The 20,219-nt window shown below is 40.6% G+C and overlaps 2 protein-coding genes across 2 annotated transcripts in view; one reads left to right on the top strand and one right to left on the bottom strand.

Moving 5' to 3' along the window:
* Positions 1–355: 355 nt before the first annotated feature.
* The window catches only part of LOC140953052 (voltage-dependent calcium channel subunit alpha-2/delta-1-like), a 26,811-nt gene continuing 6,947 nt past the window's right edge, over positions 356–20,219 (bottom strand). The window contains exons 5-16 of the mRNA XM_073402536.1: positions 19,692–19,820; positions 18,759–18,984; positions 17,872–18,137; positions 15,581–15,725; positions 7,872–8,225; positions 6,819–7,054; positions 5,951–6,106; positions 4,755–4,943; positions 3,933–4,142; positions 2,737–2,947; positions 1,795–1,933; positions 356–1,240 (exon numbers count right to left, since the gene is read on the bottom strand). Of these exons, the coding sequence (XP_073258637.1) occupies positions 870–1,240; positions 1,795–1,933; positions 2,737–2,947; positions 3,933–4,142; positions 4,755–4,943; positions 5,951–6,106; positions 6,819–7,054; positions 7,872–8,225; positions 15,581–15,725; positions 17,872–18,137; positions 18,759–18,984; positions 19,692–19,820 (2,632 nt within the window). The 3' untranslated portion in view covers positions 356–869. The remainder of the gene's footprint in view (positions 1,241–1,794; positions 1,934–2,736; positions 2,948–3,932; positions 4,143–4,754; positions 4,944–5,950; positions 6,107–6,818; positions 7,055–7,871; positions 8,226–15,580; positions 15,726–17,871; positions 18,138–18,758; positions 18,985–19,691; positions 19,821–20,219) is intronic.
* On the top strand, positions 10,426–15,707 carry LOC140953075 (prostaglandin E2 receptor EP2 subtype-like). Its single transcript, XM_073402571.1, has 3 exons — positions 10,426–11,757; positions 13,808–14,010; positions 14,715–15,707. Exons 1-3 carry the CDS (start codon positions 10,972–10,974, stop codon positions 14,887–14,889), a joined length of 1,164 nt encoding a protein of 387 aa, XP_073258672.1. The 5' UTR covers positions 10,426–10,971; the 3' UTR covers positions 14,890–15,707.

Genomic DNA, 20,219 nt, shown 5'->3' with positions numbered 1-20,219 from the left:
AGATAAGGGCAAACTGCTATGACGTTATAGGCGTTAATGTGTTCCTCCGCAAGTTAATGAGATTCCACCGAAAAAAAGGAGTAACCGCTTCTTACTATACCACTGAGGGATGCCGAACACTCTCAGACAATGTTGGAACGGTCTGACCGGGGCTTTACTCAAGAAAACTAAAAGCTCCATAAATCCCCCCCACCCCCCCCCCCCAAAAAAAAAAAAAAAAAAATTATAGGTAAATGAGAACCACATCCGATTTCCGACCTATATTATTGGGGAACATTGATTTAATTAGGCTGTTTTTCAAATAGAAGGATTTCTTTCACAATATGAAATCTAGTAGTTTCAACTTTTTATTCATTTTGCTCATTATATTTTTAATTGAAATGTAGGAATTAACAAAAAAACAATCGAGGATAGTTTCATATTTAATATGAAGAGTCGAAATAAATTTGAATAAATTTTGGCCCGCATATATTATTTAACGAATTTCTGGTATTTAATCAGGGTTGGAATGTATACTTCATTGTACGAACTGTGAATGAAAACAAATTATAAATCTCTATACACTGACTGCCTATGAATCAAGGTTTGCTTATTTTTGATACTGGCAATTATCAATACAGAGAGGAGATTGTTTCTGGCTTTTAAGCACCAGATGCCGCACTATTCAACTAACGGCTGGGTTGACCGAGGCAGACACCACCTATTTATCTAGGAGCCGATCCGAGCAACGGCGTCCATCTCAGACAAAATTATAAGGAGTCTTAGCGAGGAAGACATTACAAAACACTGTATATTGACTGACAAAATTACAAAAGGAATCACTGAAATAATTTTTCGATAATTTCAATAAAAATAAATTAAGGCACAATTCAACAACAATTCCGAAGAATCAAAATAAGGGTAACTAAAAAAAGTTCCCAAAGTCTGGGGAATCTAAAAGAATTTGCTACATTATAACTACACTTCATGCGAACGTTTTTCAAGGCTGGGCACTTTTCTTTCTTTTTCAGACTTGTTTGTGTTTCAATATGTGCACATGTGCCGTTGACGATACGAAATGCGCCTGCATCGTATACACGGTTGCTAATATGGCAGTTGAAGTTGTAAAAGTACGACTGACGGTATTCGCTCCAGTCCTCTATCACAAGTAAGTACAGATTAGTCTTGCGGAGAGCTGACAGGAAGAAGTTCCCGGATCTGCATGGGCCATCCACAGAGTCAACAATAATCCCATCGGGACCTGAAAAAGCGCATTAAAAACTCTAAGGTCCGGTTCAGACGTCGCACTTTTCATGAGCCGAACCCAATACATTGAATTAGGTACATGAAAAGTTCGGCGTCTGAATCAATTTTGACCGCCTGTTTCAATTTGGAACGGCTCAGCCATCCTTTTCGCCCAGCCCGGCCGGGAATTTCGAGTTTGGATCGACCTTGGAACGCCTCTGATTCAGTCGCCGAACAGTTTACGTACCGAACTTAATGCATAAATTCTTATAACGTATAATGTAAGCAGTTTGACCGAAATGAGCATTTTCAGTTCAGTTGGTATTAAGATCGGCGTCTGAATCAATTCAGGCGGTTTAAATAATTTTGGTAGGCCTTAATTCGAATTAGCTTCGGCTCATGAAACGTTCGGCGTCTGGACCGGGCTTAAGCAAAAGAACGTAAATAGACAAGATTCTTCAACTGTTCATTTATCCACCAAGCACTTCAAATCAACAAAAACACAGTCAAATTTTACGTTTACTGTCACTTAGAGCTTTGCTGGTTTGAATTTGAAACTGCAAGTCTTACCGAGAACTGTGTCGTCCGAAGTGTAACCCACAACATCTTGAATGCAACCATACTCGTTCCTAAATGGTGGAATGGGTCCTCTGTTCTTGTAATAATCATCTTCTTCTTCAGGAGTTTTAACAATTCCTTCCAGTGTCACCTATAAAAACAACGTCCGAGGACAAGATTACCACCCAAGGAATAGATGGGAGGCTTCAATTTTTAACAAAAACAAAGGGGCTGGATCATTCACTGCCAAAAACTCAAACCAACAGGGAGCAACGACGACGACGGCACCGAGAACGTCAAAGCCGCAATAGCTTCAGACCCCGTTTAAATTTTTGAACGGACAAAAACTTGCTCGGATCCGCCTTTCGTTTACACGGAAACCGCGGAACCGTGCAAGTTTTTGAAATGCAAAAAGTACTGTAATCTGTAACAGAATTTGCACGGTCTCGTGTAAACGGGCTGCACAGGTATAAAATTCGTGTGTAAACAGGGTTTTAGATTAGCAAACAACATCTTTGCACGTGCATCACGCTTTTTGTTACATTTTTTTGCCATCACCGCAAGACTACGGCATGAAAGTGCCTTATTTCACGTTTGGTGGAGGACGTGAACAGAAGAATCGACTTTCTTTTTCTTTTCATGAACTTCGATGTAATCTTTTAGAATTAAGATCCAGAAAAATTTGCCAACATTTGACGCCGGGAACAGCGAACTAAACGAAATGGAACAACGCGATAAAGTTTGAGGCAGCGCGAATTCACTTTTTAAGTGACGGGCTGGCGGGATTGAACAACACTTCTGGGGACCCTCTACTAGGACTACAAACTACAAGTTTGTCAACCAGTGATCCGCTGTGATACCACCGAAAGTAAACGGCAAAAAAGATTAACGAGGCAGAAATCTCCACCCTGAAAAAAAAGCTATCATTACTGCAAACTCAACTTAACCACTTACCTTAGGTGCGTACGGAGACACGCTGCAAATACCCTGAAAATCTACTCGCTTATTCGGAACGAAAAATTTGTGTTTGGTAACTAGCAGTTTCATGATGTCTCCTTCTTTCCGTCCCAGGCTCACTCTTTCGTACTCGCGGGCGTCTGTGGTGCTAACAAGGAGGAAGTCTGGGTCTGTAACCAGATTAGCCACGTTGTCTACAAGGTAGCATCTATGGAAAGTCAGTAAAAGTATGTGAAGGCAGGTTGGAGATGCACACAAGAAAAAAAAGGCATATCAACAACTGATATTTGTCTCACGTAATGGTAATAAGTAGGGAATAAATCAATAAATAAAATAAAATAAATAAATAATGATTTGGAGGTAGCACATCCACAAAGTGGTTCTTTGTCTACCTGATTCCTGGTCGAATTGGAATTTGGAAACGTTGGTTTTTGAGAAGAAGGGGAAACCGGATTACGCAGAGTAAAACCTCTCGTAGCAAAGGAGAGAACCAACAACAAACTCAACCCACATATGACGTCGAAGCCGGGATTTGAACCCGCGCCACATCGGTGGGAGGCGAGCGCTGTCACCACTGCGCCATCCCTTGCTCCGACTTTGCGGGCAAGATCCTCCGGAGGTCAAAACGCCCTTGTTCCAACGCTGTACATCACGTTAATTTTATGACACGTGATAGAGGGTCGAAACGCGCGTGATCAGATTACGTTCTATACATTACAATCATTCTTAGTGGAAGTCTAAACTAATGCTGTTTACATATGTGCCACGCATGCAACCTAAAAATAAGGATCTTCGATCCCGCAGCATTGCAAACTATATGACATCTGAGGGCAACAGTACACTGTTACCTGAAAATGTTCACCGCTCTTCGAGATTTACTTTCGTAAACTTGTACACGTCAAAGTATTTATTGGAAGGCTTTCTAAGAAATCACTCAATGACTTGTGTCGGAACCGGTCATTAAAGTAAGTATTTAATGTTTTTTTAACCTTCCTCCACATGCCCCGTGAATCGTTACATGTTATCAGCGCTCTAATTCTGAAACCAGTAGGAACTACGACAGGGAAACCTTGAACGAATACTTTGAAGAGTATAATATGCAACCAATCCGCATCTCGCAAGAAGAGATGGTAGGAAACGCGGAAACAAAAGCAATATATATTTTTTAATGTACGTGACGCAACATTTCGTACCTTGTTTGACATAAATGTTCACCGTCAGGACAAGTGTAGTTCATTCCACAGGATCTCTCTTCTCCTGAGCTGTTAAGCAGTCCGTACACACGTCGATGAAAATCGTTGTACAAGATATCCAGGGCGGTGACCGCTTCTACTCGATCGCCGGCGCACAAGGAGCGGTTACCAGGATATGCTCGACATTTTCCCGAAATACACTGAACATCTCTACAAAATCAACACAGAGAAATAGAGACTATTAAGAAGTTCGACCGAACAACAGCCCTAACGGGAGAAGCAATGAAAACACCACAAAGCTTTAATAAGCGAAAATGCGCAATGTATATTTTTATCGCATTAATTGCAAAACAACACTCTGTTATCATATTCAAGTTTTTATGGAGAACTTCAACTTTTCTTTCTGTTCGTGAAGTCGACTGCAATTTTAAAAAAATCTCGCGTTTCTTGTACAATTGTATCACACAAGTCAAAATAAGGAAATTAAAATACCCTGTTGAAAATAAATTTCCTCTTTTTTAAGCGACGCCGCTTTTCTGGGCGTAGATGTCGTAGTTCTATTGTGAATACCTGCCAAATTCAAAGGACTAATTTTGTTTTTCTGCTTAATCCTACAATTCCCTTTTCTCGTCAGCAGCATTTTGCCGAAATTTCAACATTTTTCCTGTAAATGACAATTTTTGGAGTGGAGAAGTTTTCTTCTACAAATTTTTTTTAACGTGAACTTCCAACTGGACTTCTTCTCGCTCCAAATACATTTGCACACCTTCGTTTAACGAACACGTAAACTACCAATATTACGTAGTTCTCTTGAAAACGTGCCTTTTGCAGGGGCAGCCTCCTCGAATATTTTCCAGGCTATCGCAACTGATGTCAGACGCGTTTTTAGGTAAAGCCTGGAAAACTGCTTCCGATATGGTGATAACTTTGCCAATTCCATTTGCATCCATATACGCATTAGATACGGCTGTTTTGGAGGGGTTCACAAGGGCACGATGGTACCATGGGCGCCTGAAAGATTAAAACACAAAAGAAAATCAACTACAACTGCTTTCAAATGTTGGCCTGAAGAAGTTTAGTTCAAAGTTTTCAGTTCTAAGTTCAAAGTTACGTTCTTGATTAAATATATTTCACAATTTTTCGTTTCAAAGTTGCAAGATAAAACTAAAACTAGCAAAAATTAATTTTTTTCCCAGTACTTTATACTGTTTGTAAGTCTGTACAGTAGCCAAGTATTTCTGATCTCCATGAAGATATAATGGATTCTACAAAAAATTAAATTGAGGGGTGAAAGAGTCAAGCATGAGAGATGTTCCGTTTACACTAAAGCACGTTTTTTTCTTCATTAAAATCCCACCGACAATTTTTCAGTCGGCTATACTATTTTAGCTCAACTGATGGCCTAAATGAACCTTAGTTGAACCGTAAGTAGAACTACGTTTTTCGGTTTCTGACTTTCATGTTGTTAAAGCTGGTTTAAATTAAACCCGCTTTGTTAGTGTGAATGCGGTATTAGTATTAGTCACTCGATTAATAATATCTAAAAAACACCATATTGCTTTTTTCAATAACTGAGTCAATTCACTTGCACTAATTGGTCGAGAGCTATGGTCTATGAAAGTAAAGGCCAAGGAGAGGACGAAATGATAGCGTAATTTGTTTTTCTCTGTCCCCGCGTGCAGTTTTCTAAGAAACCTTCCGGGGTTCCACTACCCTGGGTACCAGAAGTTTTCTCTCGCGTGCGATGGGGAGCTTTGTTTGGTCAGCCGAAGGCCGAACACACGAGCGGCGAAGCCGCGAGAAAAAACGCGCGGGCCACTTTTTAAGACTTGACCGAAATCGGAAACCGCATGAAAAGCCTCTGGCACCCAGGGTAGGGTTCCACTTGAGTTTTGAATATTTTGACGTCATTTTTGTGGTATATTTAACAAGTATAGAACATAAAATTCCCAGCTCACGAGAGTTTCAAATATGCTACTAGAATAACTTTTCTTTTCCCTTATGTGGTATACTCTTACTTGGTTGGGTCGAACAACTTTCTTGACCGGTGGCCTGGATACGAGCGGAAAACACCACTTTGCGTCCCCACATATGTCCATGGAACATCTTTTAAAATGTCACTCGAGCGATTCTTCCACGTCTTCTCGATCAACGAAGTGATTTCTACATCCGGTCTGCAAAGAACAGATGAAGCAAAATGCAGCCGCATTTACAAAATCTGATATAATGCACAATGAATTTGACTGAAACAAATAGTGTCCCTCGTGGCTGAGAAAGGTGGAACTAGTATATTGGACACCATATGGCTCTCTCTCCCTTCCCTTTCCACATTAGCATATCACAACCATCTCGGCGGCGAAAAACCTCAATTTGGTAGACGGATGAAAGCGCAGGCTGAGTGCAGACGTCTGCTACATCTCTGGCTTGGAGGACGTCTGCAAGCAGGCTACTGAAAGAGTGCACATGCAACTATGCTGATAACGTCAAGCTCGAACAACCCAACATGCGTCGAAGATACAATCAATTCCAGAATGGTTATGACACTTTTGCCTAGAGAGCACTTTTTTACTTTCAAGCGCCTCAAAAAAAAATAATAATAAAGAAAGAAAAAAGAGAAGTATTCGAATACAAGGGATTCTTCCCCACTCCCCGATACCAAGTTGTTATTTAGCATAGCCCGGAACGTATTTGCGCTTCTTTGTAGTCGTCCGTGTTCTGCGATCGTATCTCAAGCCAGCTTAGGATGAGGAAACAAAAGTTCACCTGAAAATGGTCTGGTATAGGATTACAGTGAGTGACAAGCAGCAAAAAACACCGTCAAATTGTAAAGAGAACTCTTCCAGATACTGCCCCTCGTAAAAGCTAATCAAAATAAATTATTGATACCTCACAGAAGCTCTGATCTGTCCTTGAGGGCAGCCAGTGTTATTGTCTAATCTGTTCAAAAAGCGGTGTGCAGCAATGACAATATCACTGCTGTTTTCCCTGAATAGAAAACTGTTGGGGTTACAGTACGTCTTTGGACTCAGCATCACCGTGGAAGCTTCATAAGTCACGTAAATATCAGGGAACATTGGCAGGTTGTACTGTACATGAAGGCCCGTGAACAGGTCACCAAGCACCTGCAATAAAGAACGGGAAACAACTCGTCACAAAAATTTCAACCCAAAAGTATTTCTCTCAGAGGACGACTTTTTCATTATCAAGACTCCTTCAAGCAGTTGACGGTCACGAAACGCAGGAATTCAATTCGAAGTTTCAAGGTCGAGACTGCCTCCGTATTTTAAAGGCAGCATCAACTGCTCGAACTAACTGATGTGAAATTGCCAGAAATATCAAATTTTCGGCAGTTTTTTATTTGCTACAAATTTCCTGAGTGCTTCGGGCGATTTTTGTTGTAACAGTGTTCTTTTCACCAAGATCTTCTTTTTCTTGCTTGACAGGTTCCCCGTAAACAATTTTTGAGTCAACTCTGAGAATTTCCCCCAATTGCATAAACTTAAGTGTAGTACGAAGGTAAAACTGTTTTTTTTGGGCTTTTTCAACAGAACTGGTCTTTGTTATGAATAGACGTACACTAGATGGTCAGTGTCACTATGAAAAGTTGGCAATTGTTCAAAAGTCGGGCAACTTCAAAGTCAGCAAACGATGTGGTCTACTGCTTTTTGACTGGTTAGCACTTAAACGGTATTTTGAATATGGCTCCATAAAAGGTTGTCGCTCAATAAAGGGGGGGGGGGGGGGGGGGGGGTCATCCAGATAAGGAGGGGGCCCGGTCTCCAAAAAATTTTTTCGGCCCTTCGGGCCTCAGTTTGGTCTAAACATATGGGGGTGTGCGGCGGCCCCCCCGGGCCCCTCCCCTGGATCCGCCACTGGTATTCCCTTTGCATGATCACTACAACACTATCGTCTACTTTTGTACCCGTCCGTTGCACCCACCTCCTTCACTTCAGAAGAGTTGTACGACTCAATGTTAGCGTAGTAGTTGACCGGGATATTGGATCCCTGCGGTGGTGATGCTGGTCTGCGGTATAGCTTATCGGAGTCTGCGAGGTTGAAGGCAAACACATATTCAGAGTCTTTGATTGACGTGTAATAGTAGGTGGAGGGCAGCGTGACAAGCATCACGCCATCTTGGAAATCTCCTTTTGGGATGCTTCTAATGGCATCTTCAATCCTGAGGGAACCTGTTTTTCTGTCCATCATGGATTTGACCACTGCGTTGAACTCGACTGGTTTGCCATTGCGCTGTTCAAGGGTGCTGATAGGAATAAAAATTGGATCATCGACGAGCTAAAAAAGAACAAAATGACGAGGTCAACAAGAAACACAGCCCCGAACAAATATATTGTAATTATCTGTGATGGCCTAAGGCAGACCCTCCAGTGCTTTTGTCGGTGAGTAGACGCGTTCCTCGCTCGGCCAAAAGTGGGAAGTTAAGCCAAGAAGGAATCGCATTGTAGATCAGGAAACGAAAATACAGATGATAACTCCAACAAAAGCACGACCAAAGAAAACTTAAATTTCACCATTTCCGCAAGTATGGAGGGAAGGGATTGTTGCATAACATAAATCGGCGACTTTCCTTAGGGACCACGAAAATTAGCAAGCGGCCATAACAGCTGTTTCATAAAAGTTGATTGTTGTTAAACATATTCCGCAAATGAGCATACGGAGTGAGTGGGTGGTAAAGTCTTCCGCATCAATCGAGTCCAGCTTATTGACTTGCACTAATTTTAGACCAATCTAGGTCAAGATCATATGTATTCTAGCTACGATAGAGCGCTCTTGACTATTTTTGCACCGCAACCTTCCGCCTCCGCAAAAAAAAAAAAACACTTCCGCGCTAGAAATAAAAACCACGCCTGATCGCTCGTTAGATTCTACGCATTTACGACTTTGGTAACAAGCACTGGTTATGCGAGTGATCTGATTCACAAGGCACCATAACTTTGTTCTAAGGAAAAAGAGTCAGATGATCTTATCACTCAAGTCTTTAGACGATGGCCACTTTAAATTGTTTTCGTTATCGGTCATTACGTAAGAGTATCACTGTGGCGGGCTTCCTTTCAATATTACCCACAGGCGAGATATACAAATAATAAAGAAAATATTTATGTCAAGACAGTGCTTCCTTCAAAAAATATGGCTCAGTTTCGACGTTTATTAAATTAAGCCGACGGACAAAAACGCTGTTGTTCTCAAATATTAAAAAGTGCAATTAATTTTCCCTTTTTTTCCCGTTGTCAGAAAAGCCAGAAAATGCAAAAGTGACGTCCATAAATTTTCACAGAAAAAACTATGCAAAAATTAATCCACTCTCTAACATGCTTTTAATGATTTTCTTTCTTCCTATGTTGGCGTCTTGACTATAGAAGGACATCATTTCAACATAAATGGTTGATAATGACTTGGGTATAGGTGATTCTCATTTTAAAGCATACAGATGGGTACTATAATTTACGACCACAAGAGCGAACGCTTAAGTGCCTCTCCAGTTGCAAAGTTTTTCCCTATGAAGGCTGGTGCTGTTTGTAAGTGAAACCATAAAGTGTTAATCGTATTCATATCGAAGCCATTGCAAAGTAATTTTAATATTTTATGCTGTATTTGCCCTAACGTCTTTTGTCTCTGGGTGACATCCTAAGGCAGTGACCATTTTAAATGAAAGCTACTTAACACATTAAACAATTCTCTCAGTAAAATTCTATTCAACTTCAAATATACACCAAAAGCAACAATTTATCGCTTCACTTGTAAGCCGAACAAATTTTGAAAAGTCTTAACCACAAAGTGGTTAATTCATTATCGCCTGGATAGCGCTTTTTAACCTTCATAAAATATTACTTAAAACATGGATTTTCTTCGAGTAAAACAAGTTTCTTTAACACTGAACACTTTTAAACATCAGTAAACGTTTCTACGTTTAAAAATGAATGAATTGTATGTTTCTTTGACAGGAGGGTTTGGAAATGAAGAAAATCACCTTAGATGAAATACCATAGGTCCAAAGAACATTGATATGTAAACAATTTTCCTTGTTTGCTTTGGAAGTGGCAGCTGGTAGTCTTTCAAAAACAAAATTAAATAGAAATATAATTTTGGCAAATAAGTAAGATGAAGTCGCACCTTGATGAAAAAAAGGAAATCGTTTTTGACGCTTTTACTCGAAGCAGACTTTTCAATAAAACAATTTAAAGGTACTAATTACGCTTTCTACTGTTCATCAGACATGCTGTCTGTTATTGAACGTCAGATTAATAATCTCTGAATACAAATTAATTATCACGAAGGCACAGTTCGAGGAAAATTACGCCAGTCAAATAGTTCCCCATATTGCTATTATGTTCATTGAATAAAGATATATTATTTTTCCGCATGGTATGAAATATTCTTACGATCAACAAATTATCAAAACTTTCTACCTTCTCCCATTTCATGTTAATATTGTTAGTTATCGATACGGTACATTGGTGGCATCTTCATTTCCGGGTGTACGATCAAAACAATGTACTAAACCTTCATCTAATATCTCTGTTTTAAGAGTAACACTTTCCGTGACTCGACTGGAACAGAGAGTAAAGTCGACTTAAATATAACCATTAACTTTTGAGTAGTGTTCCACTTAAACGATAACAACAAATGGTATGGATCGCTCACGCAGTTGCCCCTGGAGAAAACATACAACAAGAAAAGTGGAGTATATTCGTATGTTAATTGCGAGGGTGCAGTGACAAACTGATCGTCGTTAGCAAGTCAAAAGAAAAAAATGAATACCCACGCCGCACCAAAGTCAACCGCTTCATTTGAATAGTACTATATTTACAAAACTATCCAACCATATACGGCAAATAGAGATTACAAAAGGAAACAGAGCGTTGGGGAGTCGCAGGTGAGGTTTTGGGTTATTAGGCACGACAGTACACGATAACTGGAGAAAAGTTAGGGCGAATTTCAGTTTAAAAGCTTACTTATGTTTTGCGGCAATGTAAAAAGCGACAAGCCAAAGAAGAACTACTGAGTTTCTCATTTTGACGTTATGTCAGGAAATTCCACACATGATGGTCTTTATTTAAGTGGAGACGCTATCGTTTTGTACTTGATGTCAGTGTTAGGGGTACTGGCAAACGCTTTCGCAATTCTGGCCTCAGCCAGACTATTACAGCGACAGCCTCTCAGCCCGAATGTGTTTGTACTGGGTTTGTCGTGCGTGGACCTTATCTCGATAACACTGTTCTCAATACCATCCTGGATTTGTTACACAAACAGTCAATGGATAGGTGGAAAGAGACTTTGCGATTTCCAAGGTTTCGTGTTTCTGTTCTCAACGCTTTGTTCGGCGTTTTTAGCCATGTCCATGGCTGTGGACCGTTACATCGCCGTAACAAGGCCGTTTTTTCACCGCAAAACCATGACGGTTAACAAAGCGAAAATTCTTCTTAGTGTCACAATTTCAGCATCTTTAATCGTCTCTCTTTTCCCGCTCTGTTCGTTTGGAAGCTTCGTGCAAAATTTGCGAGGGACTTTCTGCACTGTTAATTGGTTTCCTCAGAACGCTTCCGACCGCGCGTTTTGCGTTTTTTACGCCGTTCTTGGAGGACTACCTGCCACTGTGGTCTTGTTTTGCAACATAACGGTTATCTGGGAACTTTTTAGGAGCAAACAAAGACGAATTTCTGTCACGAACATGATTGTACCCGGAGTTAACAGACGTGCTATGTATCCGGCTAAGGGTTCAGAGCGTGTTGAAGACACGGAAAAACAATTTTCAAGAACGATGGTGCTAATTTCAGTGGTGTATCTCTTGGGATGGATACCTTTTACGGTAAGAAATGAGTACTAGAGATCAGTCATGATTCATCACTTTTTATAGCTTATGCAGTTTTGTGGCAAGGGAACCAAGCAACCTGGCCCCAGTTGTTCGAAAGCTGGATACAGCTATCCAGTGGATAAATCTGTATCCGGTGGATACGTATTAGGGAAACCAATTGCACTATCCACTGGATAGAGATTTATATGGTGGATAGCGCTATCCACCTTTTGAACAAAAGGGGACTGCTCTTCATGCAACAGAGCCGCAAATCTGTCCGACTGTCATCATGACACGAACACGAATGGAAATTAATACTCAGTGGTTGAGGCATTTATACTTCAATGTCTTGCTAAGCATTAATACTTTATTATCCGGCATCCTACACTTTATCACTAGCGCCATGAAACAAGGCATAGAACGCAACGTATGGCTTAACCGGTACATACCTTGCAAGAAAAGAAAAGAAAAACATTTTCGTTATACTCGATTCACAGATCGGGAAGTCAAAAGGGATGCATTTGCAAACTAAGGATAAAGTGATCCGTAAGGGGGAAAAGAGACCGCGTAGCTTTCAGCTAAGTCAACAAATAAACATCACTTTCAGAGTAGAGCATTTGAGTGTCAAATGACCAAAGCCTTTTTAACTTTGTTCAGTGTTCTACGGCCTTGGCACTGTAATCTGACGACTATTTTATTCACATTTTTTTCTTTACTCTCTCCTTTCCGAGAACGAGGGTCGGTTAGAATTACTTTTTGCGAAAAAAAAAGTCTCAAATGATATCGAGATACCCAAGGATAAATATATATAAAGACAAAAAATTGCAACTAATGGCAACCTGCTCCCAGCGTCAGTGGCTTCATAGCTCAGTTGGTAGAGCATCGCACAGGTAATCACGAGGTCACGGGTTCAAACCCCGTTGAAGTTCTGAATTTTTTTTTTTCAGGCTTCTTTACGCAATTGCATAAATTGCGTTCACTGCGACGATCATTTCTTCATTTTCATTAAAACTTCTTTGTTGTCATAATTATCGCGAAATGTGCTAGAACACTTTGCGGAGCGATTAACTTGGAAATTTAGTCTTAAGAAGTCTTAATCCATCTCGTACACCATATCCTCCTACACAAATCTTCCCCTTGCCGCAAAAAGACTTCTATGCAAATATACGAGTCTAGCGCTTCAGAAACTGCAGGGAGAATGGGTACAAGCTTTGGGTCTCTACTCCAAGGAAGAAAATGATGTTTGGAGATCAGAGTGATTTTAGTTTTAGCTTTACAGGTCATCGTTTTATTTTCAAGTTCTTTTAGAAGGAAATACTTTTAATTTTGACATTTCGTTACTTCAACACCCGTCTCCCGTATTTCAATCAGCGTAACGCTCTTTCATTATCGATAACCAAAACTTGATCGACACTGCAATGCAACTCGCCAGTGTACACGGGGATCAGCTGCTAGTCCGCTTGCGCACAAATCTCTCATTAAATAGGCCATTTCCGAGTTCCCCCGAGCCTCTGTATCAAAACGAGGTTAAGTGCTCAGCCTTTGATATGGAAATGATTTTTCATTCTCGTGCAAATAAAACTCATTCTCACAAGAAAGATTGTGCACTTGGCTTCATTTTGAAAGTGACGGTGTTTGGAACTCTGAAGTGGCCTATTGTCTTGCCTCTAAAGCTTAAAGTGATTCCCTCTCTGCCCACCAAGCTGTATGGAAGTCAAATTGTCCCTAAATCAGTGCACAGTTTGCCCCGATAACGCTGAAAAAAGATCACGGTTACGAAAACAGGCTTCCTTATTAATGAAAGCAGCATAAATGTTGTGGTTCAGTTTTATATTTGGTTTAAATTTTATTTACCTTTCTTTTAAACTCATTAATATACATCACCATACTCTAAAACAAAGGACAATAAAATTTAAACCAAGGACAAAATTGTGGCTTAGCAGAGTATAGTTCACCTAAGCGGAAACGACCAAGAGTTGCAAACCCCGATGCATTGCAAAGATACCGTCTTTGTCGTTTCGTTTTACTCTGCTTAACGCTTAATGTTGAAGCTGTTCTTTTCTAGGTTCGTCTAATCGGTAACGCCTTCTACAACTGGCGAAACGGCTTTCAAGATCTTCTTGTGTGTTTGCTTTTGCTGTTAAACCCAATCGCTGATCCATTCATGTACGTTTTAACACGGAAACAATACCGTAGAGTGCTTAAGTTGATGCTTACGTGCAGATGCAAAGAAAGGATAGACCAAGTGAAGCCCTTAGTAAACCACAGGTGAGTGAAAATGAGTACGAACATTTTCTATTGACTTTGACCGAGTGATCATATTTATATAGAATTGGTCATTATGAGGTACGCTCGCCGGAGACTGATCAGCGATGTTTTCCTCCTCTGTGGGCGCTTCGTTTTTCGAACAGGGGCGAGCCCGAAATGAGAGTGACTGGTGATGAAAAGCAAGTGACCACGGGAAGGCGAAAGAAGAGAGGCGAGGCACGTCTAATCCGTTCTCTCCTTCCCGCCTTCCTTCACGCGCAAGTTTTCATCGAGGAAGAGACAGAGAGAGAGAGAGACGCCTGGGTACAAGGCAGGGTCGGCGTAGTGTTGAATTGCACTATGGGACTGGACTGTGCATACGAGATCTTTGATCTTGTGGTTTCATGCGCAACCACGCAATAGCCAATAAAACCCCAATCCATTCCCATGGTCTAGCTTCAAGCCACTCGAAAGCCGAAGTAAGTAAAGAAGTAAAAGAAAGGAGTCACTTAATATGCTAATGATCCTTGTGAGTAATAGACTAACACTTGCCCACAAAACGAGCTACGAAAGCCGAGCGTGGAGAGCTCAAAATGTGGGCGAAGCGCGAGAACCGGGTGCAGGAGCAAGTAAGAGAACCAAAAGCGCTGAAATTCCCTTCAACCGCGAGACAGGAAAAAGGGCCGCTCTTCCGCAACTAACAGTTCTCTCTTTTACAATTTCAGTCAGCACCCAAGTATATCATCAGCCAGTCTGCAAGCACTCTGCTACACTGGAGGATCCGACGAGTATCATCTGAACGACCTGAGAGAAAGATTACGCATTGCTTCGCCATACCCAGATAACTTTCAAGATACAGTTCAAGACTGGAATTCTCGTGAAAGCTCGAGCTTCAGCTAACTCAACCTTCCAAATACGCTGACAAGGCCCTGCCTACTGTATTTTGGACTTTTCATAAACGAGAGAGAGAGAGAAAGAGTAACCAATCTGCTCCCTGCCGCAAAAATTAAGTTATATCTTAGATAGTTTCTAGGGCCTCACGACGTCTTTGCAAGATCATGTGACTTTCACCCGGTGCTTTCTCGAAGAGCTGACACTCGAAACATCAGCCTTCGAATCCTTGTAGTTGGCCAAATTACCGCAATCAAATCAAAACCAAATTTACGTGCTTCTTGCCCTACACCTACTCAGCACCGCAGTCGCTTAGTAACTAACCTCAGAGAATTTCTCTCTCAAAAGTTACACCAATTGCAGAAAGAAAACCATTATCCCCGTAACAATAGCCTTGACGAAGAAAGCGTATACAACGACAGTGTGCGTACTTGACTGCTAGCTCTCTATTTGAGCTCATAAGAGTGTGAGGCCAGCAAAGCCAGTCATGAGGAAACTTGGACGGGACTAGTGTCATTGTCCCAGTTTCCGCGCAACGAGCGTACATGTTACTGACTCCGTCTCGTTGTGGATACTGCCTGAAAAGCTAACATGACGTCGTGACCGGGGCATCAGCGCGTATACCTGAAGCTGAGAAAACTCGCGACTAGGCTTGTTGTCTTTGTAAATCAACCTGATAATCACTATTCATTAAACTTGCCTCGGTACTTGGTCGTAAAAGTGGGTGAAAGATCGTCTCTCCTCCTTCGTTTACCAGAAAAGCGTACACTGAGCCCCAGCGATCGTTCAACAAGATGTTCTCAATCTCTTCTAGAGTAGCATCAATTCCAACAACGCCTATTGTCCTACGGAGAGAACAAAATACAGAGATACCACTTTTCATTTAATAAGTGTCCATGATCAATGGTTAATAAAGTGGAATGGTTATGAAGCCTATCAGATCTATTTGTTGTATGTTATTGTTAGCTTTTTTTACTTCACGGTGCACAACGTTTAATAGAATTGCTATCATTTTGAACTCTTCCACCAATAAAACGTCACATTAATTTATTCCGTAAAACAACAACAACAACAACAACAACAAGGGATTGTGCACCATCATGGAGTTCCCAACACCAACTGCAGCACTCTTGTTTTATCTGATTTTATTGATGTCTGTCGGCTTCCATAATCAGTCTCCTCTACTAACTATGCACGATCTCTGCACGATCTAATTAACTTCCTCTCCGAGTAAGCGCCAACATCTCAGCCAAAGAAAAAATTCCGTTTCGTCATCCCTTCTGTTATTTTTGGAACTCTGACCACACGGCACATATACTAATGAATGAAAGAAAATAGTTTCTTTTTTGTCAGGTCAGTACCAGATAATCTATATCTTTAAGTACCGGAAAATTTTTCGATATGAAGACTAGGCTACAATCAAGTTTCACTTCGACAACAATAATAGCACCCTACCCCTCCCCTCTCCCTTTATCGCACCCCACCCCTCCCCCTCCCTCTTCATCGTACACCTTCCTTTAAATCAGCGTCTCCTCTTTCGTCCTCTGTTTTTAAAAGAATTTTTTTCGCAACAGGGCAGAAGGGGAAAGAAGACGGCAAACCTTGTGTGAAAACAAAGATCTCTTTGTAAAAGACCAGAAAACACTAATGTTAAGGTGTTTCGATACAGTTTTTCAGAGGCCATACCGATATTTTTCAATCGCCTTAAAAGTAGTTTTTACCTTGTCCGATCGCTATAAAATTTTCACCAGTAATTGGCTATGGATTGAAATTTGTGAAATGGTAGTTTTAAGTAAAATCGATATTACTATGACAACAATAAACAAAAAACTTTGAAATTGATAAAAGCCGAATTTTGTGTGATCTAGACCTGCTACTGAAAATCCAACACTAGGAACTTAAAGTTTGGTGTTTAGCAAACAATCTCCGTAAGAAGTAAAAAATTCTGTATGTTTGAATTCGAATAAAACGAAAATATATTTCAAACCTTAAATTTTCAATAGCCGTGATAGGTTATGTAATAAAAACGTTATAAATGACTCAAATTATTCTTAAGTAGCGTAAGAATGATGCTTAATATCATGTTTTGATGCTAGGAAATTTTTGTGTACTTTCGTTCATGCGATATTGAAATCTAACCCATTTTCTCACCATCTGTATAAGTGAAACTTCATTCAGAATTTGGACTTTTAGCGCTTTCTTGTATATCTCCGAAACGACTCGAACGAATTTTTTCAGAATCTCTTCACATAATCTTCATAATGTATATAAAAATGTCCGAAACTGTCATTAAGATTGATTCACTGCAACGCCTTGAAATTGAACTTATACAGATGGTGAGAAAATGGGTTAGATTTCAAGATCGCATGAACGAAAGTACACCAAAATTTCCTAGCATCAAACATGACATTAAGCATCATTCTTACGCTACGTAAGAATAATTTGAGTCATTTATAACGTTTTTATTACATAACCTATCACGGCTATTGAAAATTTAAGGTTTGAAATATATTTTCGTTTTATTCGAATTCAAACATACAGAATTTTTTACTTCTTACGGAGATTGTTTGCTAAACACCAAACTTTAAGTTCCTAGTGTTGGATTTTCAGCAGCAGGTCTAGATCACACAAAATTCGGCTTTTATCAATTTCAAAGTTTTTTGTTTACTGTTGTCATAGTAATATCGATTTTAGTTAAAACTACATTTTCACAAATTTCAATCCATAGCCAATTACTGGTGAAAATTTTATAGCGATTGGACAAGGTAAAAACTACTTTTAAGGCGATTGAAAAATATCGGTATGGCCTCTGAAAAACTGTATCGAAACACCTTAACATTAGTGTTTTGCCGTCCTGCTGCGTGAGCTTACCAATAACCGCCTTGGCGCTTGTTCGAGAAAACACTATAAATCCAACTAGACCAACAGAAACACAGTAATATTTCGAGTAATTTGGAAAAAACAAATAGCGCGACTCACAAGCCTACTTACTTGTTCGTGACTTTGCTAATGACAGGCATGGCTACTGTGACCATGAGACCCAGGCCTGACGCGTCCAAATAAGGCGATGTCCACGTGACGTTGCTAATACTGATTGTATTGGACGCTAGAAAGCTGTAGTAATCCTGCATCTGAGAAATGACGTCCTCTTCATCTGTCAGCCTCTTCATGTAACCTTCATTGTCACAAGCCAGCTTGCCGGGAAACTCTTCGCCTTCGCCGTCGGTGTCCGATGTTAGGTACGAAAAAATTCGGGTCTTCGAGGAGAAAAAAGCAAAGTCAACTATCAGCCGATCAAGTAAATCCTACGGTGAACTCATTAAAATAAACGGCCAAACAGAGCATTTCTACCGGGGTGCTTTTACATTCTGCGACATATGTCTACGGCATGTCCCGCTAATTCACTAATTTGTTTAGACAAAATGGAAATGTGATCGCACTCAATGAACGACGCATTACGCACCTTTAACAAAAATCGGATTAGTTCTGATATTAATTCACTGCAACAATATCATTTCACTGGGAAGACAATTCACCTTCGCTCAAGGTAGAATTTATTCACCTAAAAAATGACAGTATTTTTACTAACACTGTTCGGACATCATGTCTAAACACAGTTAAGATTTCGTCGGGCATGCGCCAATATTTATGTTAGACATTTAGGTGAGGTTACACTAGCCTCTTTACCCATGGGCAAGTGGCTGTTGCCCATGGCAAAACCCAGGGCGAACCCAACCCAAGCTTTTTCCATAAGAGGAGCTTTGGGGAAATGTTTGAGTGTGACCGCACCTACTGTCCCATGAATGACTGTACTTTACAGTTTTGTGTTTTGTTATAGAATAAATCCTGCAATGTAAAATAGCCTAGTCATATTGTACCTTTGGACTCATGTATCTGTTCCTTGCTTGAACCTCATCCCACACATCATTCCAATCATATTTACAGATCTGTCCAGGCACATAACCGCTTCTGGTGTAGTACCCTGGGCCACAACGTACAGGGTCCCCATCATTATCCACTCCATCGGTTACAAACACAATGATGCTTTGACAGCCAGTTCTGGCATTTCCTTGGAGCAACTCGAAAGATAGCTTAAAAGCTTTCCTGTAAAAACAAAAAAATGAGCAAGACTAAGACGGGTTGATATACAGGACGAGAAATTCCTCGCTGACTACGGCCACGTTCACATGACTACGGACGAATTTTCACACGGAACCAACTTAATTGTCCAACAATTTAGACGTCTAGCCGTTCAAAGCTCATGTGAACCGACCAAAAATATTGAACGGTTCCGTGTGAAAGAAGTGCCCCGTCAAATTTTTCTGCCGGTCGAAAATTCGTCCGGTGCTGAGTGAGTAATCATGTGCTGAATGCATAGCATATAAGAATGCACAACACCGCAAGGACAACACTTTACCAATATTAGGGAGCTTACGCAAACACGACGACGACAACGATAACATCAAAAAACAATTGGTCCTATGAGCAACAACAACTCTGTACGTGCATCACGCTTTTTAGTACATTTCTTTGACGAGAAACCTCCTAATGCGACGATTTATAGAGGACGTGAACATAAGACGACTAATTTTCCTTTCTCTTTTGAACAAGGATAAATTCCTTAAGAATTTAACTCCAGGAGAAATAGCCCACATTTGACAAATTGAGCGGGTCCAAACAGACGCGATAAAGTTTAAAAGGACGTAAATTCATTTTTTTTGAGCGATGTTTTCACTGCGTCCGCCGTCGTCAGGGTTGCTTCGCCTCCCTTCTTATTCACATCACCAAAAAGCTAACCCATGAAATCTTACTTGAGTTCGCTTGTTCCTCCAGCCTTTAGATTATCTATCTTCTCTATCAAGTCCTTCCTATGCGATGTGGAGGCTGGCACAAGTCGGTTTTTCTGACAACTTAGTACCTCAGTGTTGTATTCAAACCACCTATTTTGGAAAAAAAAAGGACAAAGCAACAGTTAGGGAGGTGAGTTTTGTTTAAGCTCTACTCACGGCTAGGAAACCCAAGTACCCAGCAGTTGAGTCTTGCGCAAATGGTAAGATGTCCTTGTCATCAAAAGGCGAAGATCACTAGCCTGCGTAGCAGGCGCCTGGAGAAAAAACGGGCGCGCGAGAAGAGGACACGCGCGTCTCCTTCGCCCGTTCTCTCTTTCGCCCACTACTTCCAAGCACCTGCTACGCAGGCTAAAGATCACCAGAGGCACGGCAAGAGCACAGCCCTGTTTGCGATAAAATGATTTTGTCCTTCTCACTCCTATGCGAGAGGCAGGATTTAACTATATTATTAGTTAAAGTAGCTAAGTTTTACTTCATCATTTGTTGACA

Source organism: Porites lutea, chromosome 11 (assembly GCF_958299795.1).
Source record: "Porites lutea chromosome 11, jaPorLute2.1, whole genome shotgun sequence".
In the NCBI taxonomy this organism is placed as follows: Eukaryota; Metazoa; Cnidaria; class Anthozoa; order Scleractinia; family Poritidae; genus Porites; species Porites lutea.
Note: the sequence above shows the minus strand (reverse complement) of the source record. Positions and strands in the feature narration are given on the sequence as shown.

Bases quoted from the DNA above. Each gene is read 5' to 3' on its own strand.
- LOC140953075 (XM_073402571.1), top strand. From the start codon at position 10,972: ATGTCAGGAAATTCCACACATGATGGTCTTTATTTAAGTGGAGACGCT. The intron at 11,758-13,807 runs GTAAGAAATGAG...GTTCTTTTCTAG, and splicing joins TGGGATGGATACCTTTTACG to GTTCGTCTAATCGGTAACGC. The intron at 14,011-14,714 runs GTGAGTGAAAAT...TTACAATTTCAG, and splicing joins AAGCCCTTAGTAAACCACAG to TCAGCACCCAAGTATATCAT.